We start from the raw sequence: 27,955 nt of genomic DNA, 5'->3' as shown, positions 1-27,955 counted from the left end.
ACGCCAGCTATAATGTAATTACGTTTCGCGACTGACCGGCAAATCACCCGCAGTATACTGTCAATAGGTATTTTGTGTGTGAATGCAGACATTCTCCTGCTATGAGATACATGTATGCAAGGCCATCTGCTGATATTAGAGTTGATATATGGAAACTCTAGCAACTTAGTTAGCACAGTTAGCACTGTGTCAATGGCTTAGCAGTCCAACACAGTTTACACATTTAAACAGTCTTGTTTGATAAATACACAAATAACAATGCAAACTTACAGGTTGTATACCCAGATCTTCCCCTGCTCCAAATGGTCCAAACAAGCTGTGCATATCCGGCCTCAAACTGGGCAATGTTTTGGAAGCTTTCGTCTGTGAAATGCCGGTTCTTCGAACCTCTGGAGGAGGAACACGCCGCTGCTGGTGTGGCCATAGCTCTTCGGGATTGGTCCATTTTGTTCCGGGTACCGCATGACATCAGGCGGTACCCGGAACTAAATGGAAGACTCAAATGGGCAGTGACGTATCTCCAACGAGGCGTTTTGGGGAGGTATTTTCTGTGTTAGAGTTTTACTCGCTACAGGGTGTACTTTGAGGGTTTTGACTCTGCACACCGTTTACATGCATAAAAACCTTCATAACACACAAGGGGACGGGTAATAACCGGAAAAGCATGACATGGGAGCTTTAAAAAAGAAAATGTACTTAATCTTCTAAAGTCTACAGTAAATGTCAAATCTAACTTAATAAAAGGAGAGCATATACTCTGCAACCCTATAAATAACGCAGATACACATCAATCCGTAGGAATGAAGTGAAGGCTAAGAGTCACACTGGGAGGAGAGTCAGTGAGGAAGTCAGAGAGGACACGGGTGATAGATGAGAGCGTGAGGAATAGGACACGTGTGTGAAGGATGCATCATGCATAGAGGGACAATGGAGGGGGATGTGTTTCACTTATGCCCCTTTCACACCAACGCAACTCCGGTTCAAGCTCCGTGCTAGAGCTTTTCTGGTTCAGAACCGGTTCTTCGGTTTAGCGCCGGCTCTTTTCACACCGCTCAGAGCCCGACTGGTGCTGCCGCTGCTGCGTCATGACGTCACAGTTTACGTCGCTGAGTTTCTCCCCAACGCCGGAGCTCACCTCACAATAACAACGGGCCGGGGACTGCGTTGCTTTTAATCATACGAAGCCAGATTAAATTAAATAACGACTTCTCCAACCTTATACTTTTCTCCAGAGTGCCGTGGTTCATTGTTTATTAATGTGTTTCAGCGGCATTTACCGACCGCTGCAGTGCTGGCCGGCTGCTCTTCCACGAGTGTATTCTCCCGTTAGCTCCGGGTTAGCTCACACGGCTCTAAAGTATTCACTGTCTGACTGTCACACAAGCAGCTGATACATATCCCCAGTTCCCCTTAAGTGAATGTGTGTCAGTCTGAATTGACGCTGTTTGGTGTCAGTCTGAATTGACGCTGTTTGGCATCACAACGCTGTTATGAAAGTTTCTCTGGTATAACATGGGTGATGTTAGCATAGCAACCGAAGCTAAACTGACTACTTGCTAAGCAGTTTTCTACAGGCACTTTTTACCGACGTATTTTTCATTATGATTCTACTTGTGATAGTCGGACATGACAACCTGTGCAGCCCATGTATTGATTCCATCCGATAGCTGCTATAATAACAAACAAAACGTCTGCCTGCTCTCCACAATGATCAATAACAGCGAACGGATGGTCAAAGTAAGGTACAAATAAACAGAATCACACGAAGCCTGGTTAGTGTTGCCTGACTTTATAAAGTGTGTTTTTTTTAACAAGTGTGTGGTTGCGTTCTAGTCACTTTGCTCAGCACTACTGCTTGTTACAACTTTTATTTGCCGTACTCGCCTTAAGTGTTAGCTCAGGTTAATCTCGCCCCCCTCCGACGTAAGCGTGACGTATGCGGTTCTTGCTTCTAGACGGACAACTTTTTGGTGCTCGAAACGAACCGGATTCCGGAGCTATGACGCTGCTCCGCTGCGGTGTGAACAGGAAAACCCGGTGCTTTTCAAGCACCAGCACCGAACCGGCCCTGAAACACCGTTGGTGTGAAAGGGGTATTAGAGGAACGCTGGCTGAATGAAGGAATTAAAGTAGAAAGAGAGCAGAGTGAGGGCCCAGCAGAAAATGAAGGATGAGAGGGAAGGAGTTCAGGGAGGGTGATGAAGGAGGAAACAGAATGAGTGATGAGAAGGTGGAGACAGAGGCAGGAAGTGAAAAAGAAGTGGTGGAGGAGAGAATAGATAAGAACGGAAAATAGATGAGTGGCGGTGGCTTAGAGATAAAGGAAGAGTGAACGATGAGGAAGTGGGGAGAAGCTAGATAATGAAAGAAGAAGCCCTGAATCAAACTTGAATAATGTTCATCTTAATGATACATCAAGGCATCTGGTCTCATATTCATTTTTAGATGAATCATATGTAAAAACATTCTTGATACGACTGAGAAAAATGTACTGAGGGGTGTTGACTGAAATGAGGTTCTAACCAAGAAAAATGACAGCATCAGTTGTTTAAGCAATAATGAAATACCTCTAAGTCAGGGGTGTCAAACTCAAGGCCCGCGGGCCAAAACCGGCCTGCGACTTCATTTTATGAGCTTGCAAAGAATATAATACGTTTATTATATGGTTACATGCCGCTTTACAGAAGCACGTTGTCCATAAACTACATGTCCCAAAATGCATCTCATTTGCAATTATTTTCCCTCGACTTCTGCTTTCAGACGTAGTTAATTATTAAGTTATTACCCTATCCGATAATAATCCAATGCAGAGGCAATAATGTAATATAATACATTATTTTATATATATAATATATTTATATATGTATTTTTATATAGTCTTAAAGTTACAACCGGCCCTTTGAGTGCAACCATAATGCTGATGTGGCCCGCGATGAAATTGAGTTTGACACCCCTGCTCTAAGTGATAAAGACCCCCAGCAGATCTGACAATTATGACCCCTCTATATCAGAATCAAAAGAGGGGAAGATGAAAGTGGACGGGGGCCGACCTGACACTAGTATCTGGACACAACTGATCTTAGTTTTTGCACTGACCTTCTATTAATCATCAGTCAGCGCTGGGTTCTGTTAACCATGTCTGCAACTAGTCATCAGCCTTAGCCAAGTAATTATCATTTTTAACATAACAAGAAAATTCATTTTCTACCAAACCACAATGTTACCCTACAACCCCAACGATTGAAATTATTTTTCCTTAGTGCACTCTCATGTCGCGGCATCATATTATAAAAGCTTATATGTGTTATTATTATACAAGTGGGAATAAAATGTTGTTACATTTGGAGGAAATGGAACCTCAGACCTCCTTCTCTATGATAAAAGTTTTAGACCATCCTTTCAGTATTGCTTTTTGAAACAGCTATAAGCTATTTGAGTTGTCGAATGGCAAACTAGTTTATTTCAAGCACAACCAGGCCTTAAGAGATTAAGTTAAATTCTGTAAACATGTTGTCAATTCCTTTCTAAGCCTGGGTGTTCCTTTAATGGCAACCCAATTAAATATTGACAACAATACACACAAAAGAAGAATTATATTATTCAACAAGTTTTGGAATACATTTTGTTTTCTGAAGGATTTTTCCCCACTGAGTTAAACAAACTATTTCTTGGGTGTAATTATGTGTGAACATATCTATTAAAGCACTTTGTATTTGCTTCAGTGCTAGTCTCCAGTAATAGTTACTGCTTTATAGAAATGCAATCTTTTTTCTTAAGTATGAAAAATACTCAATAATACATTCAGTGATTGCAGCAAGATGTGAAATGTGAGGTGAAATAAAGGCCTAATTTGTCAAAAAAAGAATTATGTTTACAGCAAACTTTTCAGCTTCTAAATCTCTTTTGTATCTTGACACAAATGTTGCGTTGCTTTTCCTCGATATTGTAGTTGGAGGGCATGCAAACCTGATTGCTTTCTGTCACGGTTCCCACAAAGTGTCACATTAGTCTTTGAAACCTGCCCTAATGAAATAATTGATTTATAGTGTCAGTGCATTATCTGTCTGTGCTGCTGCAGTAGCTTCATCCAACTGAGTGTCTGTAACTCATGATTTATGAATGATTACAAAGGGTGATTATCTGACCTCAGGATTTTTGTCTTCTCTCCATCTCACCCGATCTGTCTTGCCCCCTGCCAAACTCCATCTCTCATCCTCAATCTCTCTGTCTCTCGCTTTCCCTCTTTCTCCTCACTCTCTCTACCTCAGGGTGAGTGTTCATCTAAGTGCTACAACATGTTCATCATAGAGACGGTGTGTGTGGCCTGGTTCTCCCTGGAGTTCTGCCTGCGCTTCATCCAGGCCCCCAGCAAGCTGGACTTCCTCCGCGGGCCGCTCAACATCATCGACGCCATGGCCATCCTTCCCTACTACGTCTCCCTGGTGGTGACGGAGGAGGACCCCAACCTGGACCACGAGAGGCCTGGAGGAGGTAAGGGTTACTTGGACAAGCTGGGCCTTGTGTTGAGAATCCTGCGGGCGCTGAGGATTCTCTACGTGATGCGGCTGGCTCGTCACTCCCTCGGCCTGCAGACGCTGGGGCTGACGGTCAGGCGCAGCACCCGTGAGTTTGGCCTCCTCTTGCTTTTTCTCTGCGTGGGCGTCACCCTCTTCTCCCCGCTGGTCCACTTTGCTGAGAGCGAACTCACGGGCACCCATGACTTCAGCAGCATCCCTGCCTCCTACTGGTGGGCCATCATCTCTATGACGACAGTGGGCTACGGCGACATGGTCCCCAGGTCCATTCCAGGACAGGTTGTAGCGCTGAGCAGCATCCTCAGTGGGATCCTCATTATGGCCTTTCCTGCTACCTCCATCTTCCACATGTTCTCCCGCTCCTACCAAGAGCTGAAGATGGAGCACGACCGGTTGTTCAAAGAGGAGTGCGCGGCCGCTGCGGCTGCTGCTGCTGCTGCCTCAGGGGAACTGCAGGAGGCAGGAGGGGGTGAATGGAAGGAGAACCCTGCTCCACCTGGGCTGGGGTTACATCTAGACAAGGAGAGCGTGCACTCACTGGAGGCCCTCACTCTGTTAGGGAAAGGTGGTGACGCTGCAGGAAATAACAACCACAGCCTGCCAGCAGCAGCTTTCTGAACAGAACTCACACAAACTGACTCAATCCTAAACTTCCAAGAAGATACCAGCCCACTAATCTCTGTGTTGCACACAAAAAGAACTGCAAATGACGTTTGCTCCAAAGGATAGATAAGAAGATATACATTGTATTGGTTAAGGGAGATTAAACAGACAGCCTTTCTTTTGCTCTTTGATCTGCTGGTAAGGAGCTCAAATGTGCACATTGTAGACTGCACGGAAACTGATAGACTTAAAACCCTTTAACTTGGACGGTCCAGTTTGTTTGACCAGGAAGCCTCTGCAGCAATATTAGTAACCCGCTGCTTCCATGAACATGCAATATTCAATCCAAAGTTGCTTTTCCTTCCACTGTGAAAATACTTAGAAACCCAACTGCAACTCCTTAGTTTCATTCTCATTCAATTATTTAAAATAAGTTGCCTACAGTATGCCCTGGAAAAGTGTCTCATACTGAATACTCTACTTTACTGTCATGAATTCAAAGAAGTGCTCCTCCTAAGTTTTTTTTTTGATAAGCTTAAAATTCATGTTCTGAGAAGAAATATAAGCAAACATATAGTTTGGCCCATATATATGATATATGATATCCATCACTATCTTTCTTATGTACTGTATGTTTGGATGCTTGGACTTGGACGGTTTCTCCCTATTCTTCCTTGACTTCCAGGATAACTGTGTGCAAATATTATAGAAGTATGATCCGACTTGTTTGTTTTTTTAATCAGATGAGGAAGTGAAAGCGTGAAGAGAAAGAAGAAGTGTTTGTGGTGGGGAGAAAGAGTATGAGTGAGAGAGAGAATGAACGCTAACTACCATGACTTGTACTTTGCATTGCTCCAAATAAAAGCTCTCCTAGTAATCTGAGAGAAATCAATTTTCTGGGCTGCAGTTTTTTGGTTGGTTCTGAGTATGAAAGTATAATCTCCTTGGCTAGCTCGGGATGCTCAGTCAGAGTCCTATCGCTGAATCTTTCTGAGAGAAGAAGAAAGAGAAACAGCTGTGCCAGCCAAACCGACAGATAAATATTTATTTATTTATTTAATCGTTTATTTGGCAGGGACAATGCACAGTAATGAACACTTAAAACAGTCAAATGTGTTAAGCGTAACAGTGCCATATTTAGCTTTGTGTTTGTTTACATAAAACATTTAAGAAAATTACATTTTACAAACATAGCAAAAACAAAATACATGATATGCAAAAAGTGCAAAAGAGCAAGAGCAGCATACACAAGTATTTACCACATGGCAAAATACTCTGTAAACAAACATTCTCTGACAATCCGCTTCTTACATCACTTCCTTGTTACACCACTCTGGCTACAAATCTTAGTTATGGAATCCTGGGATAAACAGGTTGTCTCATCCTCTCAGTTTCCTTCCCAACTGGTCGGATCATTCTCCCTTTTCTGAGAAAAGTGGTCAGCTGCTTGGGGTCCAATAATGATGTGGAAGCATGCAGGGACATGCCAGATGTGGATGTAATCTAGATTAAAGTTGGGATTAAAAACCCCAGCGGCAACTAAACTTCATCCAGTTGTTTAGGATTTGATTTTGGCGTATTGTGGCATCTCACTCCCATTTGGCATCCCACCGGCTGTAGGTCTAGTAAGATTTATGGTAATAGGAATTTGTAATTGGAGCTCCTGTGAAAATATATGGCATACCAACCCAGTCGCATACAGCACTACCAATCTGCCTGGGGCTATACAACTTTGTATGATGAGATGTGATTGATTACACAGTCTAAGGCTCTTATCCATCTGTATATCAAATAGTTTAAGAGACATCAATATCATGAGCAACAGCAAATGTATGATATTTCACAGTACTGATCATAACTTATATGGATCATAACTTTAAAATCGGTTATAGGGATAATGCATCCTCACATAAACAATAACGATGCACATCAGGTAGTAAATGTGTTTTTAGTGTTACGATGGTATAATTGCCTCAGTGGGTTTATTGATGAAAATCCACAGGAATAAAAAAGGTCTGTCACAAGTCATTTCAAGGAAGTGAACAAAGCACCCCTTTATTGTCATTCTTGGAAGTAGCACAAATAATATCATTATAAAAACTTGTTCAAGGACATTTGCTTTTGTCAAATTATGGCAAAATGTAGGACCCAACTAGCTTAGCTTAGTAAGACTGAAAGCAGTGGGACTCAGCTTGCCTGTCTGTTAAACGTTAAAAAGTACTTTTATAGCTCAGAAAGGATCCAATATGATTGTATTTTTTTAGTTGTACACAAATAGAAATGTATAAACAACGAGTTGTGCTTTTACCAGTATCAGGTCAGGGTCAGACCTTTTGACCAAAAGAGTGAGGCCATAACTTAGAGGCAAAATCAGTAAGAAAAAAATCAGACTACCTGAATCACAATGCCATTTAAGTCATAACCCTTTTTTCTCAATGTAACACTTTAACACTGCGATAAAATACTCATCATGCTACAATATAAATCCAAGGGTGGATAACACCTCTTTCATTTTTTAAGCGTTTCCCCACAAACCTCTTATTATAGGCTGGATAAATGACTCACATTAATTGTGTTAATTGACTATTCTCGAACTGCAGCTACTGGAAATAAATTGAGTTTTTAAGGCACGTGTTCAGTCCATTGTTGCTCTTTAGAAACTAATAAAGTGATATCAGTGACGAGGCCATTAAACAAAATCACTGGATGTAATTAGCTAAAATTATGTGATTGTTTCCCAAATTACCAAAACAGCCAAAGACCAGAAAAGCCGGAACATTTACATGCACTTTTAAATGATACTAGGATAATTCCATATTGTTTAAAGGGGACCTATCATGCAAAATGCACTTTTGTACGTCTTTTATACATGAATATGTGTATGATATGTATGACCAAGTGTCAGAAAACACAACCCTCTCTATTTTCCTCCATACCCAAATCTCTAAAAAAGGGGCTGCAACGGATCTGATAAAAACTGATCCAGATTTGAACACTGTCCTGACGTCAGGACGGTGGCGTTACGGCTATTGGGCCAACTCCACCAATCAGGAGGAGACAGCCACGGCCATTGCCGTTCGAAAGCGCTGGAGACGCTGTAGTACATATGCCAGGCCTGTAGATGGTGCATGATCTGTTTGGTATTTTGAAAAAAAAAAAGTATAAATATGCCTTATATAGGTATCAGTGACGTGCGGTGAGGTTCATGGCTGGTGAGGCACTGACTCACTGAGTCAGATTTACAAATATTATATTTTGACCTTAATCGAAATATTCGGTTATTTTCAAAAGCTTTTTTAGTCTGATGCTTCGATTCATTTTAAACAGACCGTTCAACAAAAGGATACCCAAAATCTAAATATTGGATTGTTCTTTCTTAGTAAGATCCCATTTTCATTACAAATGTGGTCTTACCTTGACTTGAAGATGAAGTCCATGCTATCCTTCTGGACAACAATCTCTATTACTTTTTTGTAAAAGTCCTCCTTATCTTCCTGTAGTTTCAAAAGTCTAGTTTGTTGTTACGTCTACCGTCTCTGCATAGAATTACAGTAGCAACAATAACCTGTGGGCTCACGTGCGCCCCCTTCAGTGCGGCAGAGGTTATGGCTGCCTCCCCTGGTGCTTTTTCATTGCCGTTGAGACCAGCGAGCCTAAATATCATATATACGTGAAATAAGTTATTTAGAGACTATGGATGGCGAGGATAAATGTAATAAAGGGATCTACATACATTACATTGGTGACCTACAGTGAGATGGGAACAGGCATGCGCTTAGGGCCCGCTTTCCAGCCAGTTTCTGTGGGGTGACGCATTCTGAGGTGAGGCAGAGCTCATCTGTGCCTCACCTCACCCCACGGTAACTGGCTTGAGCGAGCTCACAAAATAAGTGCCCGCGCTAAATTAGTGCCCGCGCTCCAGCAAGTTACTGTGGGCTTACGAGAGGCAGAGCACGTGCCTGCCTCACTTGTCATCGCTCCCGTAGCGGAGTTCGGCAAATTTGCTGATTTTGACTATAAAAAGCGATTAGAATCATACAGAAATCACACTTACAACACAGATCATTGGAGACATTTTATTATTATTACTATTTCGTTTTTCTTTAGTTGTTTTTCCGTTACATTGGAGTATGACAGGTGAGGCTCTGCCTCCCCTGCCTCCACTGACTGCACGTCGCTGATAGGTATGGTCCTACACTATATTATTCAAATATAGCATGATAGGTCCACTTTAAGTAAAGATTTACGAGCTCATATATATAGTAAATTGAGCTTTCCCAAACATATACATTATTTTACTTCGCACTGACTTTCAGCATCTTGCAGGCAGGTAAAGCAGAGGTTGTTTCTTAGGATCTCATTGGGATGGATCTCCTGTCTGGTCTCTCTTTCAGTCCTCTCTTTGCATCGTGTCTGCATGCTCATCTTATACTTTGTTTGTGCCAAAGAAATCTGCATTTGCCCGTTTTCAATGCATGACCAGAATATGGCCCCTTTACCTATGGAGTCAGCACAATACTTGATTCTTTATCTTTGCTTCTGTACAGTTATTTTTGTTTTGCTTTCTTTGTTTCATCTTTCTTCATTCTCTTCTTTATCAAATCGACTTTTTAACGGTATTGACGTGACTGCTCGGCTGAAACAATAGGACCCCACCATTGCGTTTTGCCTACTGTAAAATGTTATCACATGTAAACAGACAACAGCTTTTAATGAGAGATCTGGCAATTCTCTCTCTCTCATATACACATAAACACACAGACAATGCTCTCTCACGCACGCCTACTCATGCTGCAGACTGAGTATTTAGTGGGTGTTTTACTTGCTCAATGAGAGTCTTAAGGTTGAAGGGGTCACCGCATGCATTCATTGTTCCCATAATGTAGGCGTTGGGAAGTCCTTCGAGACTTTGACTGTGATTAAGAAGGCTGAACAAATAAACTTAACTTGCAAATGTGTGTGTCTTGCTGCTGTAAGGAGGGAGGTTCTGATGGATAGGGTGGAAAAGTGCTATGTGTTTTGATGGTATAAGGGGATGATGAAGACTCGGCAGACACACCAGATGGATCAACTGACATGTATGTCATCTGCCTCCCTGCTAGCCCTTTGATGTTAAAGAAAATCCTCGCAAGCCTCATAACAAATATGGTAAGAAACAGTTTAATGGTATTCTCACATTATTATTCTCTCTCCTGCCTCTCTGATTTTGCACAAAAAACTATTCAGCTTGGGGGGAAATGTTTCAAGTAGTGACTCAGTACTTTTTAAAACTTAAATATTAATGAAATTACCATATTTCTCTCATCAGAGGATTCCTGAGGCTGCCAAAACACGGAGTAGGATGTGAGTCAAAGACTGTATACTGGCCTTTTAAAGGAAATGTACTCACATCTGGTGAGCCATATAAATAACGTTTTTGAGTTATTCAGTGGTCCATTTCATTTTTCATTTAATCGTTTATTTGAATAGGGACAATGCACATTAATGAACACTTAAGACAAATAATGCTTCAAGTGTAAATATGCCGGATTTTAGGTTTGAGCTCATTTCCATCCGTAGTCCCTGACATACAACATATAAGAACATGACATTTATAAACATGACAAAAAATAAATACATGATATGCAAAAAGAGCAAGAGCAGCATACACAAGTATTAACCACATGGCAGTACAATAGCAGCAACGACATATAAAGTGCAAGAGAAGATACAAGAGCTACATAAAGTGCAAGAGAAGATACCCCTGTATTGAAGTGCATCTAGCGGTGATTGCACGTCTGTTTGTTTCTCAACCATTCTTTGAGTTAACCTTTAAAGCTATTGAGAGTGGGACAATCCCGTATCTCAGTTGGGAGGCTATTCCAGAGTGAGCTGCCTTTAATGGAGAGTACATTTTGACCAAAAGTGGTCCGTCTACGATGGACTTCCCAGTCTCCTCTGGTTTCTGACCTAGTGCAGCGTCCAGTGTGTTTTTTGCGGATGAATTCCCCTAAGGGAGGGGGGGGCCAGTCCATGTAAACATTTATAAAAAAAGTTTGTAAAACAGTATTCAATGTGGGATAGAATCATACAGTGGAGGTATGACTTTGCAGCATTGACAGTTAAGAAGGGTCTAATTTGTTCAACATTTTGCAAGTTGAATTGAATGGTATTGGATTCTTTCTTGATATGTTTCTTAAAATTCAAGTTCGAGTCCAGTATGACTCCAAGATACTTGAAGGAGGAGACTAGTTATATTTCTGCTCCGTTTAAAAATACGTTGGATCCTTCGATTTTGACTGGTCGTTTACTGAGCATCATGCATACTGTTTTTTTTACGTTTAACTCTAAGGAAATGTTGTTCAGCCAGTGTTGAACCTTGTCCAAAGCATTTGAGAGACAAGATGAGATTATTTCTGTATTTTTCCCATGTATAAAGATGACCGCATCATCGGCATACATTTGCACATTCAACTCAGGACATACATTAGGCAAGTCATTTATGTACAGTGAAAAAAGTAACGGTCCAAGAATGGAACCTTGTGGAACCCCAACAGGGTTGACAAGGTAGGACGATTTTGCACCGTTGACCAGAACACACTGTTTTCTGTTTGATAAGTAGGACTTGAGCCAATGTATAGAAACTGCAGAAAAATTGAAATGAGTCAGCTTTGTAAGTATGTAAGTGGTCAACAGTGTCAAATGCCTTCTTGAGATCAAGGAAGACAGCACCTACATATGGGCTCGTGTCCAACATACATTTAACCTTTTCCACAAAGACACAGTTAGCTGTCTCAGTGGAGTGGTGAGCACGAAAACCAAACTGCATTGGGTGGAGTGGAGCGAAACCTTTATCTAAATGTTTGGTGATTAGTTTTGACACCCATTGCTCAGCTATCTTAGAGACACAGGGGAGGATGCTGATTGGTCTGTAATTGGATATCATTGCCTTATCCCCAGATTTAAAAATCGGTGTCACCGTGGCCACCTTCCAGGATGATGGGACTTCCCTCGTGCTGATAGATTGATTCACTAGCATAGTAATTGTTTTTATTAGACCGTCGATATGGGTCTTTATAAAGTTGGTGTTGTAATCATATGCATCCCTAGCCTTAGAACCTCTTAACCCTAAGATTATATTTTTTACCTCAGCCTCTATGATTTCCTCCAGGTCAAAAAACGGGGTGTTTTTATGCACAGTCGGGCTACAGTACGTGAGACCTCAGATGGCGGGAAGAGCTTTGTAATATCCAAAGCACTAGTTAAGAAATACTCATTGAGAGAGCTGGCCAACACTGCAGGGTCTTTTATCAGGGCATCATTGATTTTTAATTCTAGTACATTATTTTCCTGTTTGGTATGTTTACCTAATAGTTTAAACGTTTTTACCGTTACCTTTCGCACCTTCGATTATATTGATGAAAAAGTTTGCTTTGGCCTGTCTTATTGTTTGTGTTACCTTGTTACGAGCATGAGTGAATTTCTGTCTATCAGTGGATAGTCCGGATTTCAAGCTCTGCTTCAATAGTTGGTCTCTAGATTTCATTACATTCCTGCATTGTAGATTCAGCCAGGGAAGATGATGTTCATTCCTGTCCCTAAGGCACCCTCTTCTTGAGAAGGAAGACATTGTATCATTCATTTTAGATATAAACAGATTACTGTTTTCACCAATATCTTCAGAGGACAGAGTGTCCCCCCAATCAATCATTTTCACTGCATCCATAAAACGTTGTTACAGGTTTTTGGGGATGAAGCGAGAAACCAAGGCAGGGGTTTTAGGTGTGGCCATGAACCTTTTTTTTGTGAGTTTCCTGGTAAAAATAATAAGATTATGGTCAGAAAGACCAGTCAGTAAATTGTAGGTTTTAACTATTCTGTCAGCTTTGTTTGTAAATAATACATCTATAATAGTCTTGGAGGTTTTGGTTATTCTAGTTGGTTAGTTGTATTAAGTTGTGTGTATCCGTGATCTGCAAATCATGGTGAGGGACATTTCCTCAGATAGTGTGATTTCCACACCGACACAATCAAACTCAATGTTAGCTGGGAGTGCAATCTCCCAACAGGTAATGGTATTCCTCATGTAAAGCAGCACACCCCCTCCTTTTCCCTTCAGTCTGTCCTTCCTAAACACATTATATCCTGACCAACCCACTCTCTTCAGTCTGCGTACAAATGACACGACTTTACACATTGGAAATGCGTGCAATAGATACGCAGAAGTCCGATTTTGCGTGCATATGATACGCTAACCATTCCCATTGAGTTCTGAGGCCGAGTTTTCCGTGCATATGATACGCCACGTTTTGTCCGGTCGGGTCTTGGTAGACCGGAAGCTGTGTGGTTCATAAAAACATGTTCTTACTCAATACCAAGCCACGAATATTGTTTTTATTTTAAATCGTATAATGTCTGACTTTTTTTGCCGTCCGTGAGGAAAATAAATGGGGCTCAGAGCCTCAGAATACTGAAATCTGTATTTTTTCAAATCTTTTTTTCCTTCTAATTTGTTATTCTTTTCTAAATAACACACTGTTATTTACTCAACAATAACACACAATTATCCTTGTTTTTATTTATTCGTTTAATTCTAACATCTCTGGCTTTTTAGCCGTTCCTCAGGAACTGAATTTCAAAATAAAGTCACCGGAAACAGACGTAGGCCTATAAGGGACATTTCGAGCATCATTGCGATACACCACACACCCACTGAACTGATTACCCAAGATCCTGAGCTTGAAGCTCGGTGATTGGATTGTTTAGCCGCAATACACGTTGGGATATGGTGTTTATGCGATATGAAATCCGAAAAACATTTAAAAAAAAAGAAAATAATACTTTATTCCGAGTGTGCTTGCTTTTCTCTTTGAAAATCATCACATAACGGCATTATAATACACGGTTCGGCTGCATTACATATTACACATCTGCCGTAGTTCTTTATTTATAGAGCCCTGATTAGAAGACTTCTAGACAAACAGGAAGAACTGCCACCGAAACTGAATACATGACGTGGATCATAAATATATCAGCAATTAAACAACATCTTCAATTTCTCTTCACACAATACGTCTCCTTGCAGTATCAACATTAATTCGGCTGATTATATTTGATCCAATTGGTAGATTGGTTATATTTACACCCATGGGCGTAGGAAGCATCCTGAATGTGGGGGGGACATTTTTAACGGGGGGTGTGGGGGCGAAAAAAAATATAGATTTCCTGTATTCTGGTGCATTTTAACAGGTGGTTTGATACTTTTATGTGGCTATACTAGCATGAGGAAAATGATGGGTACATTTTGTAATTTCATCCAGTAGTAAAGAAAGGAAACACATTTGATTATTAATTCAGAGCTGTCTTTGAATTAATAAAAAAAATGTTTTGTACATTTATATACAACAATAAATATTTGTGAGTGCATTGAGAGATATTGTTGTGGAGAGTCATTTATATATAAATCGCAAAATACATTTGTGAATCCTTCTGTGAGCATTTATTAATATTGAGACTGATCTGACTCCATACGGATGTTAAGTTCACCTAGGAATGGTATCATTGTTCAAATAAATGTTGCTCTTCTGTCTATATTGGTCATATGATGCCCCTTGACTGAAATGTTTCCTGTTCAATATCCCCACTGATTTCCTTAAAATCCTGGGATGAGAGTCCACATCACAATTTACTCTAAACTGTCATATGCCTTTCATCACTCACCTCAGCAATGGACCTCTCTCCACTGTCCCTGTATTCTGCCTCTGACTCACTCTCAAGCGCCTAGATGTCAAGAGAGGTGGTGAAGTGATAATTATTTATTGAGCAGTATACTCTTTCACATTGAATCATAACAAGTCATACTGAATGTAAATACAACTGACTCTAAAGTAAGTCCCAGTCTGTGACATTGGACATTTTGAAGACTCAAAGTCCCAAGCAGTAGGTAGAATATTAGCTAGTCTATGTAATGTGCACAGAAAATAAATAGTTAACTGAATACTGGGATGGAAATAGCCTATAAGCACTCAGTAAAACATAAACACACACAAACAGCTTCTGAATGATAAGAAGTATAATTAAAACATAATGCACATTACCATTTTGAGAGAGAGTAGTTAAAGAACTCAGAAAATAATCTCTTATCGAACTAAGGCTCCAGTAAAACACACTGACTGCGTCTCTACTGTACATGGACATCAGTAAGCCGTTTATGAGTATTATCCCGGTTATGATCATATTGGGGATATGGTGTTTACATGAGCACAGAGAGATCGGGTTATTCATGTTCCCTGTTTACATGATAAATACTAGTAACCTGGCATTTCGATGCCTTTTCTCATCTAAACTATTCAGTATTTGTATCTCTATCATGACATAAAGACGAAACTCCTCTCCAGAAGTGAGACGCCGCCATCACTGTTAACTGATTAACTGCTACCAGCTGATGACTTACTTTCCTCTTCTTTGAATTTTTTTTTCTTAAGTCCATGTTGTCTGGGGGAGAAAACATATCAAACCAAGAGATCGTCAGCTTTGATTTTCGCTGTATTAACCATTTCCTGAACATTTGGTGTGTGTGCCTTACCTCCGCTACCGGCATCGCTTCATACAACAGATCTGAGCTGTCCAACTATGACAACACTCCTTGAACATGCGCGCGCTATGTGAGAATCTGCCTTGGTACAAAGTCGCAGTGAAAACATGGTACGGAGTTTCATTGATTTGGGGATTCTCTCAATAAGCAAGTGGAATGGATTTCATTTGATAGTGAAGCACTGACACAGCGCTCTACAAAGTGCGGCGAGTGGATAGACCGATTCACGGACTTTCCGCATAGTAAAAGTGGGGGGGGTCTAAACTAATCATTTGAAAAAGTGGGGGGGACTTGTCCCACCCTCATATAATGGCTGCGACGCCCATGTTTACACCATAACGGTGCACAGCTGATATGAAAGGACTTTTAAAGATATTACTGATTTTCTTTGAATATAAGAATGTAAATACTGAGTTGAAAGAATAGTCAGGTGTTTTGGGTGATGGGAGACACATCTATGGATTCAGAATTTCAATAGCTTACCATGAAATGACGGATATACCTTTCTGTCTGTGATTTTTTACAAATCAGATATTAATGTGTAGAAGTAAAACATGTGAAATAGTATAGCAATATCCTGTAAAATTATGTGAAAACATGAATAAAACTACACATCTTCAGATGTTATACACACACAAGTGTCCTACACTAATAATACAAAGTTATTATGGCTGTGTGTACCTTGTGTGCACCGCCTAGTGGTTAAAGCACGTTATTGAATTAGTTTTGTTGAATAATGTTATATTTGATGAAAAAAATATTAAGAGTACATACAAAATAGGGGGAAAGTAGAAGGTCAATGATAGAAATATAGAATATAAAAAATCAAGAAGATACTGTAAGTGATCTCTCCAATAAAACAGTTTAGTGCCGGATGTACAAAGATATTAATATGAGGATATGCAAAACAGACAAACTAATTAACCTTTATTTAAACATTAAAGAATACTTTAGATTAAGGTCTTCTTTTAAATAACAAAAAAGCTTTGGGGGTATCTACAGATAAATATTAAGCCTGACAAAGTAATATATTGCTTTCCTGCAATGTTAACTGTTGAAGCAGTTATTTTAACTGATAGTATACATATTAATTATACTCTTATAAGATGTATGTAGATAGTATAAGAAATGTGCAGAATATGACAGTTTAATGGTGGAGGTACACACATATTGATAGATGTCTTGCAATGCACTGTTGAGGAACCTGCGACCCAAGTTTTTAATTCATTGCATAACTACACCGTAGTTGTGTATATGATATGTCAATAAACCTTAGAAAATCTTGAAAGGGATGTGCAAAATAGTCATTATAATATACAGTCTTTAATTAACTATTAGTAGAGAATAACGAGTAATAAATATGCTTTATAGGGATCTGCAGATAAATGTTTAGTCTTCTCAAGCACCAACTATCAAATATCTCACCTGATTGGCATCCTGATCGCCTGATTGTTGGCATTTGACACCTTCCCTGAATTTTACTCAGGTGTAACTAAAGCCTGATTTAAGGGTTGTTTATATTTCACATCATTAATCAGAATCTGCAAAGTAACTAAAATATACCAGGTTAACCTCTGAATTGTAGTGGAGTAGAATTACAAAGTAACAATGAGCTGTCATGTGGGTATATATTAATGCTGCCCATTATGGACACAAGCGATTTTCACCCATTTATTAATTATATGTTTTAAATTTGTACACACCAATGTGTTTCCTATCGCCTAAACCTCCAGGGGTGTACACAGTTTAATACTGGCAACTTCTAATTCTGGGAAAAAACGAAAACGTCTTTTAAAACTACAATTCCCAGTAGAGACGTGCCATAGAACATGTTGCGAAACACAATAGCCAGCATGTGTAGTTCTGGGGGGGCGTTCGAGTCCAGTTTTGGATAGTCTGCCGTGGTTTCGTTTGATTTCAAAGAGCTGTTTGACGCTCGGCGTAACCTTGGCACACTGCCACTCCAACATCCAATCCCAGAGCTTGAAGATTAATCACGGGGTTTGTCAAGCAACGGGACTGTAGTCCCAAACGATAGCTGAGGATTATGGCCATCCTAAACTCGGAAATGTTTTTCGGATTTCATATCGCATTAACACCATATCCCAACGTGCATAGCGGCTAAAACATCCAATCACCGAGCTTCAAGCTGAGGATCTTGGGTAATCAGTTCAGTGGGTGTGTGGTGTGTATCGCAATGATGCTCGAAATGTCCCTTACGTCTGTTTCCGGTGACTTTATTTTGAAATTCAGTTCCTGTGGAATGGCTAAAAAGCCCAAGATTATAGAATTAAACGAATACGGAAGGGGGTTGTCCGGTGCCTTGCTCAAGGGCACCACGGCAGGGCCCAGGAGGTGAACTGGGACCTCTCCAAGTAGCAGTCCACACTCCATATTTAGGTCTGTTCTTACTTACTTACTTACTTATCGTAAATGCAAATCCAACCCATCGATTAGCATCGAGAGAGTACACAGAATCGATAGGTATATATATCATCATCATCACTTCATGATAAGAACTCGCGACTTTATAAACAAAAACAGACATCAAAACATGTGGCGCTAGGTAGCCCAAACGAGAATATGTCTTACCTTGGTCGTTGTCTGATCAAAAGTTGTCTTCAATGGCATTAAAACGATAAAAACGCTGCTGAAGGTTAATCCATAGGTTAATCCAATGTGTCTGTGTCACTTTGAAATGATTTCTGATAATCCATAAGCAATAAATCTACTTTTCCGTTTTCAGATTTCAGAGCGTGAGACAGGTTTCGATTTTGGGGAAACTGCATGCGCATAGCCCCCACTTTGTTTTGGTAACGTTGGTGTGTATGTGGAAATTCCCCTTCGATTCTATTGGCTCTATTGGTTAAAAAGAGATGTCAATCATCAAAATCGACCAATGGGTTCCAGAGAAACGGCAAAAACGCCCATTTCCACCCAAATCACCCCAGAGGTGGAGTTTTTTTTGCTAAACCTCTCTAAAAAGGTCAAATGTCACTTGTTTTGCATCAATCTTGATACAGGGTACGTATTATATGTTGTACTTTGGATTCCTAAAGCTTTTAGTCTACCATCCCATCATTCAAGGGTGGTTTTCACTATAAGTAAAAAAGAATTTTTGGACGGACACTATCATTTACAGTTTTTTACTATGTTCAATCTGAATTTTCTTTAAAATAAAAAACATCTATATTGATTCTGACTTTTCTACATCCAACTCACAGGTTTATCATTACTTTGAGAAAAAAGATTATTAATTTTCCCCTTTTAGAAGGCAAGATATGGTCATTTGTTCTGGAAATGTCATTTTCGAGCCTGAGACCTGAAAAACAGGCTCGGGGCAGAACAGGTTAATGCGATATGAAATCCGAAAAACATTTCGGAGTCTAGGATGGCCGAAGACACTACACTACCCATAATCCTCAGCTATCGTTTGGGACTACAGTCCCTTTGCTTGACAAACCCCGTGATTAATCTTCAAGCTCTGGGATTGGATGTTGGAGTGGCAGTGCGCCAAGGTTACTCCGAGCGTCAAATAGTCTGTTCCCCCCCAGAACTACACATGCTGACTATGGTGTTTCGCAAAATGTTCTATGGGACGTCTCTACTGGGAACGTTTTCGTTTTTCCCACAATTAGAAGTTGCCAGTATTAAACACATTGGTGTTATCAAATTTAAAACATATAATTAATAAATGGGTGAAAATTGCTTGTGTCCATAATGGGCAGCATTAATATATACCCACATGACAGCTCATCGTTACTTTGTAATTCTACTCCACTACAATTCAGAGGTTAACCTGGTATTTTTACTCCACTACATTTATTTTAGTTACTTTACAGATTCTGATTAATGATGTGAAATATAAACAACTCTTAAATCAGGCTTTAGTTACACCTGAGTAAAAATCAGCGAAGGTGATTGTCAAGTGCCAACAATCAGGAGAGATATTTGATAGTTGCTGCTTGAGAAGACTAAACATTTATCTGCAGATGCCTATAAAGTATATTCATTACTCGTTGTTCTCTCCTAATAGTTAATTAAAGACTGTATATAATGGCTATTTTGCATATCCCTTTCAAGATTCTATATTTCTATCATTGACCTTCTACTTTCCCCCTAAGAGTATGTACTCTTAATATTTTTTTCATCAAATATAACATATTAAGAAAATAATTCAATAACGTGCTTTAACCAATAGGCGGTGCACACAAGGTACACACAGCATACAATGCCATAATAACTTTTTATTATTAGTGTAGGACACTTATGTACAGTATGTATAACATCTGAAGATGTGTAGTTTTATTCATGTTTTCACATAATTTTACAGGATATTGCTATATTATTTCACATGTTTTACTTCTACACATTAATATCTGATTTGTAAAACATCACAGACAGAAAGGTATATCCGTCATTTAATGGTAAGCTATTGAAATTCTGATTCCATAGATGTGTCTCCCATCGCCCAAAACCCCTGACTATTTTTTCAAAATCAGTAATATCTTTGAAAACTACAAGTCGTTTTCTATCAGCTGTGCACCGTTATGGTGTAAATATAACCAATCTACCAATTGGATCAAATATAAAAGTCAGCCGAATTAGTGTTGATACTGCAAGGAGACGTATTATGTGAAGAGAAATTGAAGATGTTGTTTAATTGCTGATATATTTACGATCCACGTCACGTATTCAGTTTCGGTGGCAGTTCTTCCAGTTTGTCTAGAAGTCTTCTAATCAGGGCTCTATAAATAAATAACTACGGCAGATGTGTAATATTTAATGTAGCCTAACCGTGTATTACAATGCCATTATGTGATGACTTTCAAAGAGAAAAGCAAGCACATTAAAGTATTATTTTCTTTCTTTTTTTAAATGTTTTTCGGATTTCATGTCGCATAAACACCATATCCCAACGTGCATTGCGGCTAAACAATCCAATCACCAAGCTTCAACCATAGCTGAGGATCTTGGGTAATCAGTTCAGTGGGTGTGTATCGCCTATGTCTGTTTCCGGTTATTTTATTTTGAAATTGAGTTCCTGACGGACGCCAAAAAAGCCAGAGATTATAGAATTAAACAAATAAATAAAAACAAGGATAATTGTGTGTTATTGTTGAGTAAATAACAGTGTGTTATTTAGAAAAGAATAACAAATTAAAAGGAAATAAAGATTTTAAAAATACAGATTTCAGTATTTTGAGGCTCAGAGCCCCATTTATTTTCCTCACGGACGGCAAAAAAAGTCCGACATTATACGATTTAAAATTAAAAACAATAATCGTGGCTTGATATTGAGTAAGAACATGTTTTTATGAACCACACAGCTTCCGGTCTTCCAAGACCTGACCGGACAAAAAGACGTGGTGCAGGCACGAAACATACTACCAATAGAAATACATTGCTTTTAAAATCGTTCTGTGTAACACGAAAAAAAGGGGGAAATCGTGTTGGTGAACACGAATCAATAGATTAAATGTCGTGACTATAACACGAAATGCCGTGAAACTGGGTTGTGTGGAGGCACACGCTCAATCTTGGCCTGTGCAGCCCTAAGGGTAGGTCACCTTTTACCAAGATACATCAGTGGCTTTTGGAAGGAGTCAAAAAAGCTCTTTTACCATCTCAAGGTAAAAGAAAATGCAGCACAATGTGTTCTGCCCTGCTTGTGTTTTCTGTTTCAGTGACTCAATATTTTTCCTGTCTTTGGCAGTGTGCGCAATATAGTGATATGGTTATTATATAGCATTGGACTGGGGCTGGATTAATCAATTGGACATGTTCATGGACGAATAGATGAAGTTTTCACAAGTCATCAGTATCTGTATGTTGCAACGCTGTGCTAATCAGATCATGGATGAACTCTTGCAAAACATAATATGCTATATTACATAAGGGCATACACGTTCTGTATGTCTGCCTATAGTTTTACATAACCAATCAAATAACATCAAAACCAAAGTGATTCTATCTCAAACGACTATGGGGGGTTATTGTGATTGCAGTTGCACATGTTTTAAACATCAAATGATTTCTATTGTATTGTATTACAGTCGTCAAGGTTGAAACACATTTAGCTGAATTTTTCTTCCGTCTGATCACAAACTTAAGTGTCTCTTTGTGTCCAATATAATACACCATGTCCTTCTTTGGTTTTTACAAAGAATTGGTTCACAAGGTTGTGTAATTTATTTTGTAACACTTGAACTTGAAAATATTGCTACAAAGGCTGTTTACAATTAACTATATTCAAGTTCCAACTGCTGAACAGATAAAACATATTTTCAACTCACTGCTAAGGGAAACATAATTTGCTTATTATATAAACAACATTTTCTGCATGTTGTATTGACAGTGTCATTACAAGTGAATCCAAATTGGATGTCACTAATTTCTTTACACAATGAATTGTATTCCCATGTGACCTTATGTTCTTCTGCACTCCCTCCCATTACTGTCCGTCTTTTGTCATGCTGGAAAATGCCACCATTTAGCATTTATTTCCCCTTTGTTATAACAAATGTCTTCTTGAATTCCTTCTTCATCATCAGATTGATCAGTTCATGTTTGCTCCCTTCTGTACCCCGTCAAGGTGGATGCACACCACAGGATTTTGATAAGACGCGGATCCAATTAAACCACACAGAATATCGGGATAGAAAGCCCTAAAGAGGCTGCATCCCACCATCAAGATCCAGAGACCGTGGCTCAGACTGCAAATGTTGAATTTAATCAGCTGAACGAGTCGTCAGGGAGTCCCGGAGTGTCTTCTCCTCCCTAATTTAAAGGAATGAAATGGACAAGGGAAGAAAATCTGTGCTGCCAACACTGCTTCACTGTTGGGACACTAGAACCAATTACCTAAAAATGTGTATGTCAATGAAAAGTGAAGTTGTGTTGGATTTCTTTCAGATTTGAAATGTAAAAGTTGGTTTAGCAGAGCGTAGGGGAAAAATCAGAAAAGTGTGGGGGTTTGATATAAATGTAAAACTATTAGAAAAGCAGAACACCTTTTTGGTGACAGAATGAGGAGAGGCAGAAAGACAGCGAGCAGTGAGATATCAAAGATAGAGAGAGGGGGCGGATCGAGAGGAAGGGAGTCTCTTTATATCTGCCTTGTGAAGCCGAGAACAGTTTTCAGCCTCGTAATGAGCCGGACTACAGTATGTGCTCAGACTTGGAATGAGCCCTTGATATTTTGTCAATATTGCTCTAATGATCCACTCCTCTTTAAAAAAAAACAACTCTTATTAGCATATACATACTTGCATAAAGAGAGTAAACGAAACAACTACACTTACACACAGAAAACACCGAACGCACAGCAGGAGGGCAGCTCAAACAGCTTATATTGAGCCTGTTAGGAAAACAATAGTCTTTCACACAGGAGGCTTTTCAAACTTAATCTCTATCCAGGAGCACCAAAAGAGTATCTCAGTGGGAGAAATAACACAATTTCATTAAGATTGTGTTTCACTAGGTCATGTTGCTCAATTGTTTACAGTCACTATGTTATATGACTCCAGCATGAATGCAGCAGATTTATTAGAGATCGTCCCGGTTACCATTCCCATTATCTAATAGAGGATTGTTCCAAATAATATCTGTGTATGGTAAAGTATAAGCCCACAAATATTCCGCTGATGTTATTGTAATCATTTATGTAACCATCATTTTTGCATTTGACAATTTCCATTAATACTATACTATGGTGATAGAAAAAAGCTACTGTTTCCCAAAGCTGCTTGGAGAAGTTAATTTGTTTACTGTCTTCCTGAGTTTGACTCTTATTTTCACTGCAGAAAGTGTGTTGGATATGGGACAGAAGTTTTATTTGTGGCTGTATGGGAGCCTATGTTTATGTCTAAGTATGCCAGACTAGATAGCAACATATGGCTTTGCAGACAGTGCAAGTATCTGACCTACTATTTTAACAATATTTGTTTGTTTTTTACTTGGCATCAACATCGAGTCTTATTGTTTATTTATTGCTGTGAGAACTTGTTATAGTTGTGTGAGAATTTCATAAAGTTTTGGAATCTCACAAGTTCATACCTTACTACAGTTTACTTATAGTTTGGTCTTTTGAGATTAACCACATATATATTGTATATCAATTTAATGTTTTGTCAATAGGGTGTACGTACAACAGGTACTTCTGTTATTCCCTGTTATTCCAGAAACCACAAACACTGCCTTCTCGACCTGAGCATAATCACAACAACTGTACCTAGCTCACAAAATCAGCTTCTGGTTTCACTCCACAAGAATAAATATTATATTGAGCCATGAATTATCCCCCATTGCACACTTTTGCAGCAGATACAGAGCTATTACCTTGTTGGTCAGACTGCCATTGTTATCACTTTTGCCATGGCTTACTGTACTAAATGCACACAGATCACAAACTCTTGTTTTTGGTTGGATTCTTAGTATTTATATATTTGTTTCAGATTACATTCCTGGATTACATTCAGCTATTTCTTAATGATATACTCAACTAATTAAAGCAATTTACCAGATACTCTAAAATAAATCTGATATAGCTCAAACTCGTCAATGTATGAAGGAATACCAACACCCAAAACTTTGTATTGTAAGACTCAAATGATCAGACTCAGCATATCCAGCTTTTGCTAAAAGAAAACCCTCCTTCATCCGTTTATATGATTTTCTTGCAATATCTTTGTTTTACAATTGAGGAAGGGGGGATGTTAACAAGGGAGGTATTCCCTTGAGAAATCTTTATTTTAAAATAAATGATCCGACAGCAGCTGATCCCACTCATTAAGCCCCAGCCCTTGCTCCCTCTTGCATCTACAGTACCTGTAAACACCTCTGCATTTCCTGGAAACAACCTCCTGACTCAACACCTTTCACCTGGAGACCAGAGCTTCACCTCAGCCGGTAAACCATGTGATAAACTGAACTCCTCCGCATCGGCTCCAAATCCACCCTCAGCAAAACCCCCAACCTGACACTCACCATCGATGGCACCCCTGTTTCCCCCTCCACCCAGGCACGCAACCTTGGCGTTATATTTGACCCCACCCTCTCCCTCGAGCCCCACATCCGCCAAGTTGTAAAAACCTAATTTTTCCACCTCCGCAATATTGCCAAACTCCGTCCCTCTCTCACCCGCCCCGCAGCCGAACGACTCATTCGCGCCTTCATCTCCTCCCGCCTGGACTATTGCAACTCACTCCTCTACGGCATCAGCACTACATCCCTCAATAGACTTCAGCGTGTCCAGAACGCAGCCGCCAGACTCCTCACCCACACCAAATCATGGCATCATATCACCCCGGTCCTCAAAGAACTCCACTGGCTCCCCGTTTCACACCGCATCCAATACAAACTCCTGGTCCTCACTTACAAAGCCCTCCACCACCTGGCCCCCCCCCTACCTCACTGACCTCCTCATCCTCTACCAACCACCCCGGTCCCTCAGATTCACCTCAGCCGGTTTGCTTTCCATCCCCAGGGCCAAACTGCGGAGCTTTGGGGACAGAGCCTTCTCTGTGGCAGCCCCGAAGCTCTGGAACTCCCTCCCCCAAGACCTCTGTGAGTCTGAGTCCCTCACCCTGTTCCAGTCCCGCCTCAAAACCCATCTCTTCAACTCTGTATATCCATAAGCCCCCCCCCCCCCTCTCAACCAACTTCCTCCTGACTGCTTTTCTGTTTTTTTTTTGTTTTTTTTCTGTTTTTGTTTTGTTTTGTTGTTGTTTTATTGCCTGTCCTTGTTTGTCTACCCTTCCCCAAATGTAAAGCGTCTTTGGGTTGGAGAAAAGCGCTATAAAAATACAATTTATTATTATTATTATTATTATGTGTACTCGTGCTGTGCCTGCTTTTTGTTTTCAGTATATTCAGTGCACGTTGAAACACAAACAGCTCTAATTGTTTGTTAAACCATTTTCATTGCAAGTGAATGTGGACAAGGTGATGTGCTGTTTGCTTCTATTTTTTGTTGTAATAGTGACAGGAGGACCAACCAGGGATGTATCTCAATTTGGCAGTCATTGATCTGGAAATAATATTGTGTCTCTCAGTGTGTAACACGGACATCAGACATCCAACAATATCAGCAAAAGGTATTTATTTCCCTCATACTACCTGTGCTGCAGCACCTCTCTTCACCCTTTGTCTGAAACCAGAGCCCAGTCTGCTCTGATTGGTTAGCTTTCCGGCTCGGTTGTTATAGGTTAACCGCTTAGAGATGTCCCGCCCCTTAGCCTATCAACTACAATGTTTTGGAGCACTAGCCAATAGAAGCGTGAGTATTACATAGTTATGTCACTATGTTACGGAAAAAACAAAGACTACAATGCAGGCGTTTCAGGCAGTGTGTGGGAGAGAAACTCCCTTTGGAGGGAACTTTGGGATTTTAGCCTTTGCAGACCATTTACATGCACCAAAACCCATATAACACACTACAGGAAAGGGAAACCCCAAATAAACATGTAGGAAGGCCGCTTTAAATGAACTTATTTCATTTAGAAATGAATAAATAGTATATTAAAGGTAAGGTAGGTAAGTTTGAGAAACCGGCTTGAGATACACTTTTTGTTATATTCCATGGAATGCTCTTAACATCCCGATGCCAATGAATATCTTAAGTGCTTTGACAAAAAATGCATACAAAAATGTCATCTGTGGAAGCCGATATACTGTAAAAAGCACGACCAATCATTTTAGCCGGCCCGGCTAAAATAACTGGATGGCCTACCTGCCTGTCAGCCTTCCATCTGTGCACAAACTTATCTCGTGCCCTCATTGGTCATGTGCGCGTTCGTGCGTGTTGGAGGAGGGGCTCTATAAGGAAGTGGAAGATTTTCTCCGGTCGTGTATTTTCAAATTCTAGCGATCTCGAGCCGGTTTCTCAATCTTACATACCCTACCTTCAACTCTTTAGAAATTAAATTAAAAACTTTTAATTTAAAATATTTTTTTGACATAGTTTGTGGCGATTAGACAAACAGGATATAATATTACTTCAATCAGGAGAGACGGTTTTGATGTAAGAATACATATTTATTGTCAGGAATAAATTAATGTAATGCAGTTTTGGCGATTAGGCCCCGTTGTGCAGGAGTATCATTCGGGAGGGGAGAACCGATCCGATGAAACCCCCCAGGGTCTAGACACTGGTGGTGGTGAATGGATAGTTAGGTCCGGTCTGAAGGGGAGTGGCTTGGCTTGACCCTGGATTCAGAGGGACAGGAGGTGAAAAGGGGTGGAGGAGGGTTGCGTCGAGTCACCTGAAATGACAGCTGAGGGGAGAGCAGATTTAAAAGGTTTAGCGGAGCGCTATGATAGGCTTGTGAGAATAGAGCGAAGTGATTGGTTAAGCTGGGGAGTGACGCCCCCGATCACTTATTGAGAGGAGAGAGAGTAGTAACATGGAAATAGTAAATGAATGAGTAAAGAAGGTCTTCCTGGTTGAACTTGCGCTGAGCTTCATTCGTCTCAGTGTTTTATTTTATTTGTATTAATTGGGTTTTCTTCCTCTACAGTAAGATGTGCCAAGCAGCCCACAGACTTGTGGAAACATTTCTGATTAAAGTTCTTATCGTGTTAGAAAAGGTTGGATGACCTGCATGCAATCGTGTAGTTGGCTGCTTCCACTCTGCATCAGCAACATCGCCATCTGGGTAAGCCCACACACACCTGTGCTTTCTGGGAGTGAGCCACAGAGAGCAAGGGCTGAAGCACTGAGGCAGAGGTGGAGGGCAGGAGACAGGATGCAGGTCTGCACAAAGACAGGTGGTGCAGGGACAGACTGCATCAACTTAGCCATATGGTTTTAAAAGATCGCCTTTTAAAAGTCCCAATTGGAATGCTTCAATCAGCTTGTAAGAATAAGAGTTCAGCTAGTGTGGGACAGTTGTTTTAAAATAGGTAAAATGTGGATTGAGCAGAAAAAGTCAAATAAAATATGATGTGATGAACCCTGTTATCCCTGATTATTTCAAAATCCTCCTCCCTTGAACAGTATACTTAGTTCCCATAGATAAGGACAATCAAGCTTTACAGGGAAACTGATCTCACACACTCATTAACTTTGTCTGCATAATTCCTACAAATATAGCTTGGGGAAAAGAGCAGGAGGGGTTAGCAACACACCTGTTCCCCGCCTTTTTGGCACAATACAGCCGGATTAATGGTTATCCACGTCAAAAAGGTTAAATCTATTTCCCCTCGAGCTTGCAGCAAGGGTTTGCTGGGTTTGCGTGTGTCT

The 27,955-nt window shown here is 40.1% G+C and overlaps 1 protein-coding gene across 1 annotated transcript in view; it reads left to right on the top strand.

Annotated features, from left to right (window-relative positions):
- kcng4a (potassium voltage-gated channel, subfamily G, member 4a) overlaps positions 1–6,015 on the top strand; it is a 31,345-nt gene extending 25,330 nt beyond the window's left edge. The window contains exon 4 of the mRNA XM_034141204.1: positions 4,269–6,015. Coding sequence (XP_033997095.1) covers positions 4,269–5,153 — 885 coding nt within the window. The 3' untranslated portion in view covers positions 5,154–6,015. The remainder of the gene's footprint in view (positions 1–4,268) is intronic.
- Positions 6,016–27,955: the final 21,940 nt, after the last annotated feature.

Source organism: Trematomus bernacchii, unplaced genomic scaffold, assembly GCF_902827165.1.
Source record: "Trematomus bernacchii unplaced genomic scaffold, fTreBer1.1, whole genome shotgun sequence".
NCBI classification, from domain to species: Eukaryota; Metazoa; Chordata; class Actinopteri; order Perciformes; family Nototheniidae; genus Trematomus; species Trematomus bernacchii.
The sequence above is the reverse complement of the archived record's forward strand: the minus strand, read 5'-3'. Positions and strand labels throughout refer to the sequence as shown.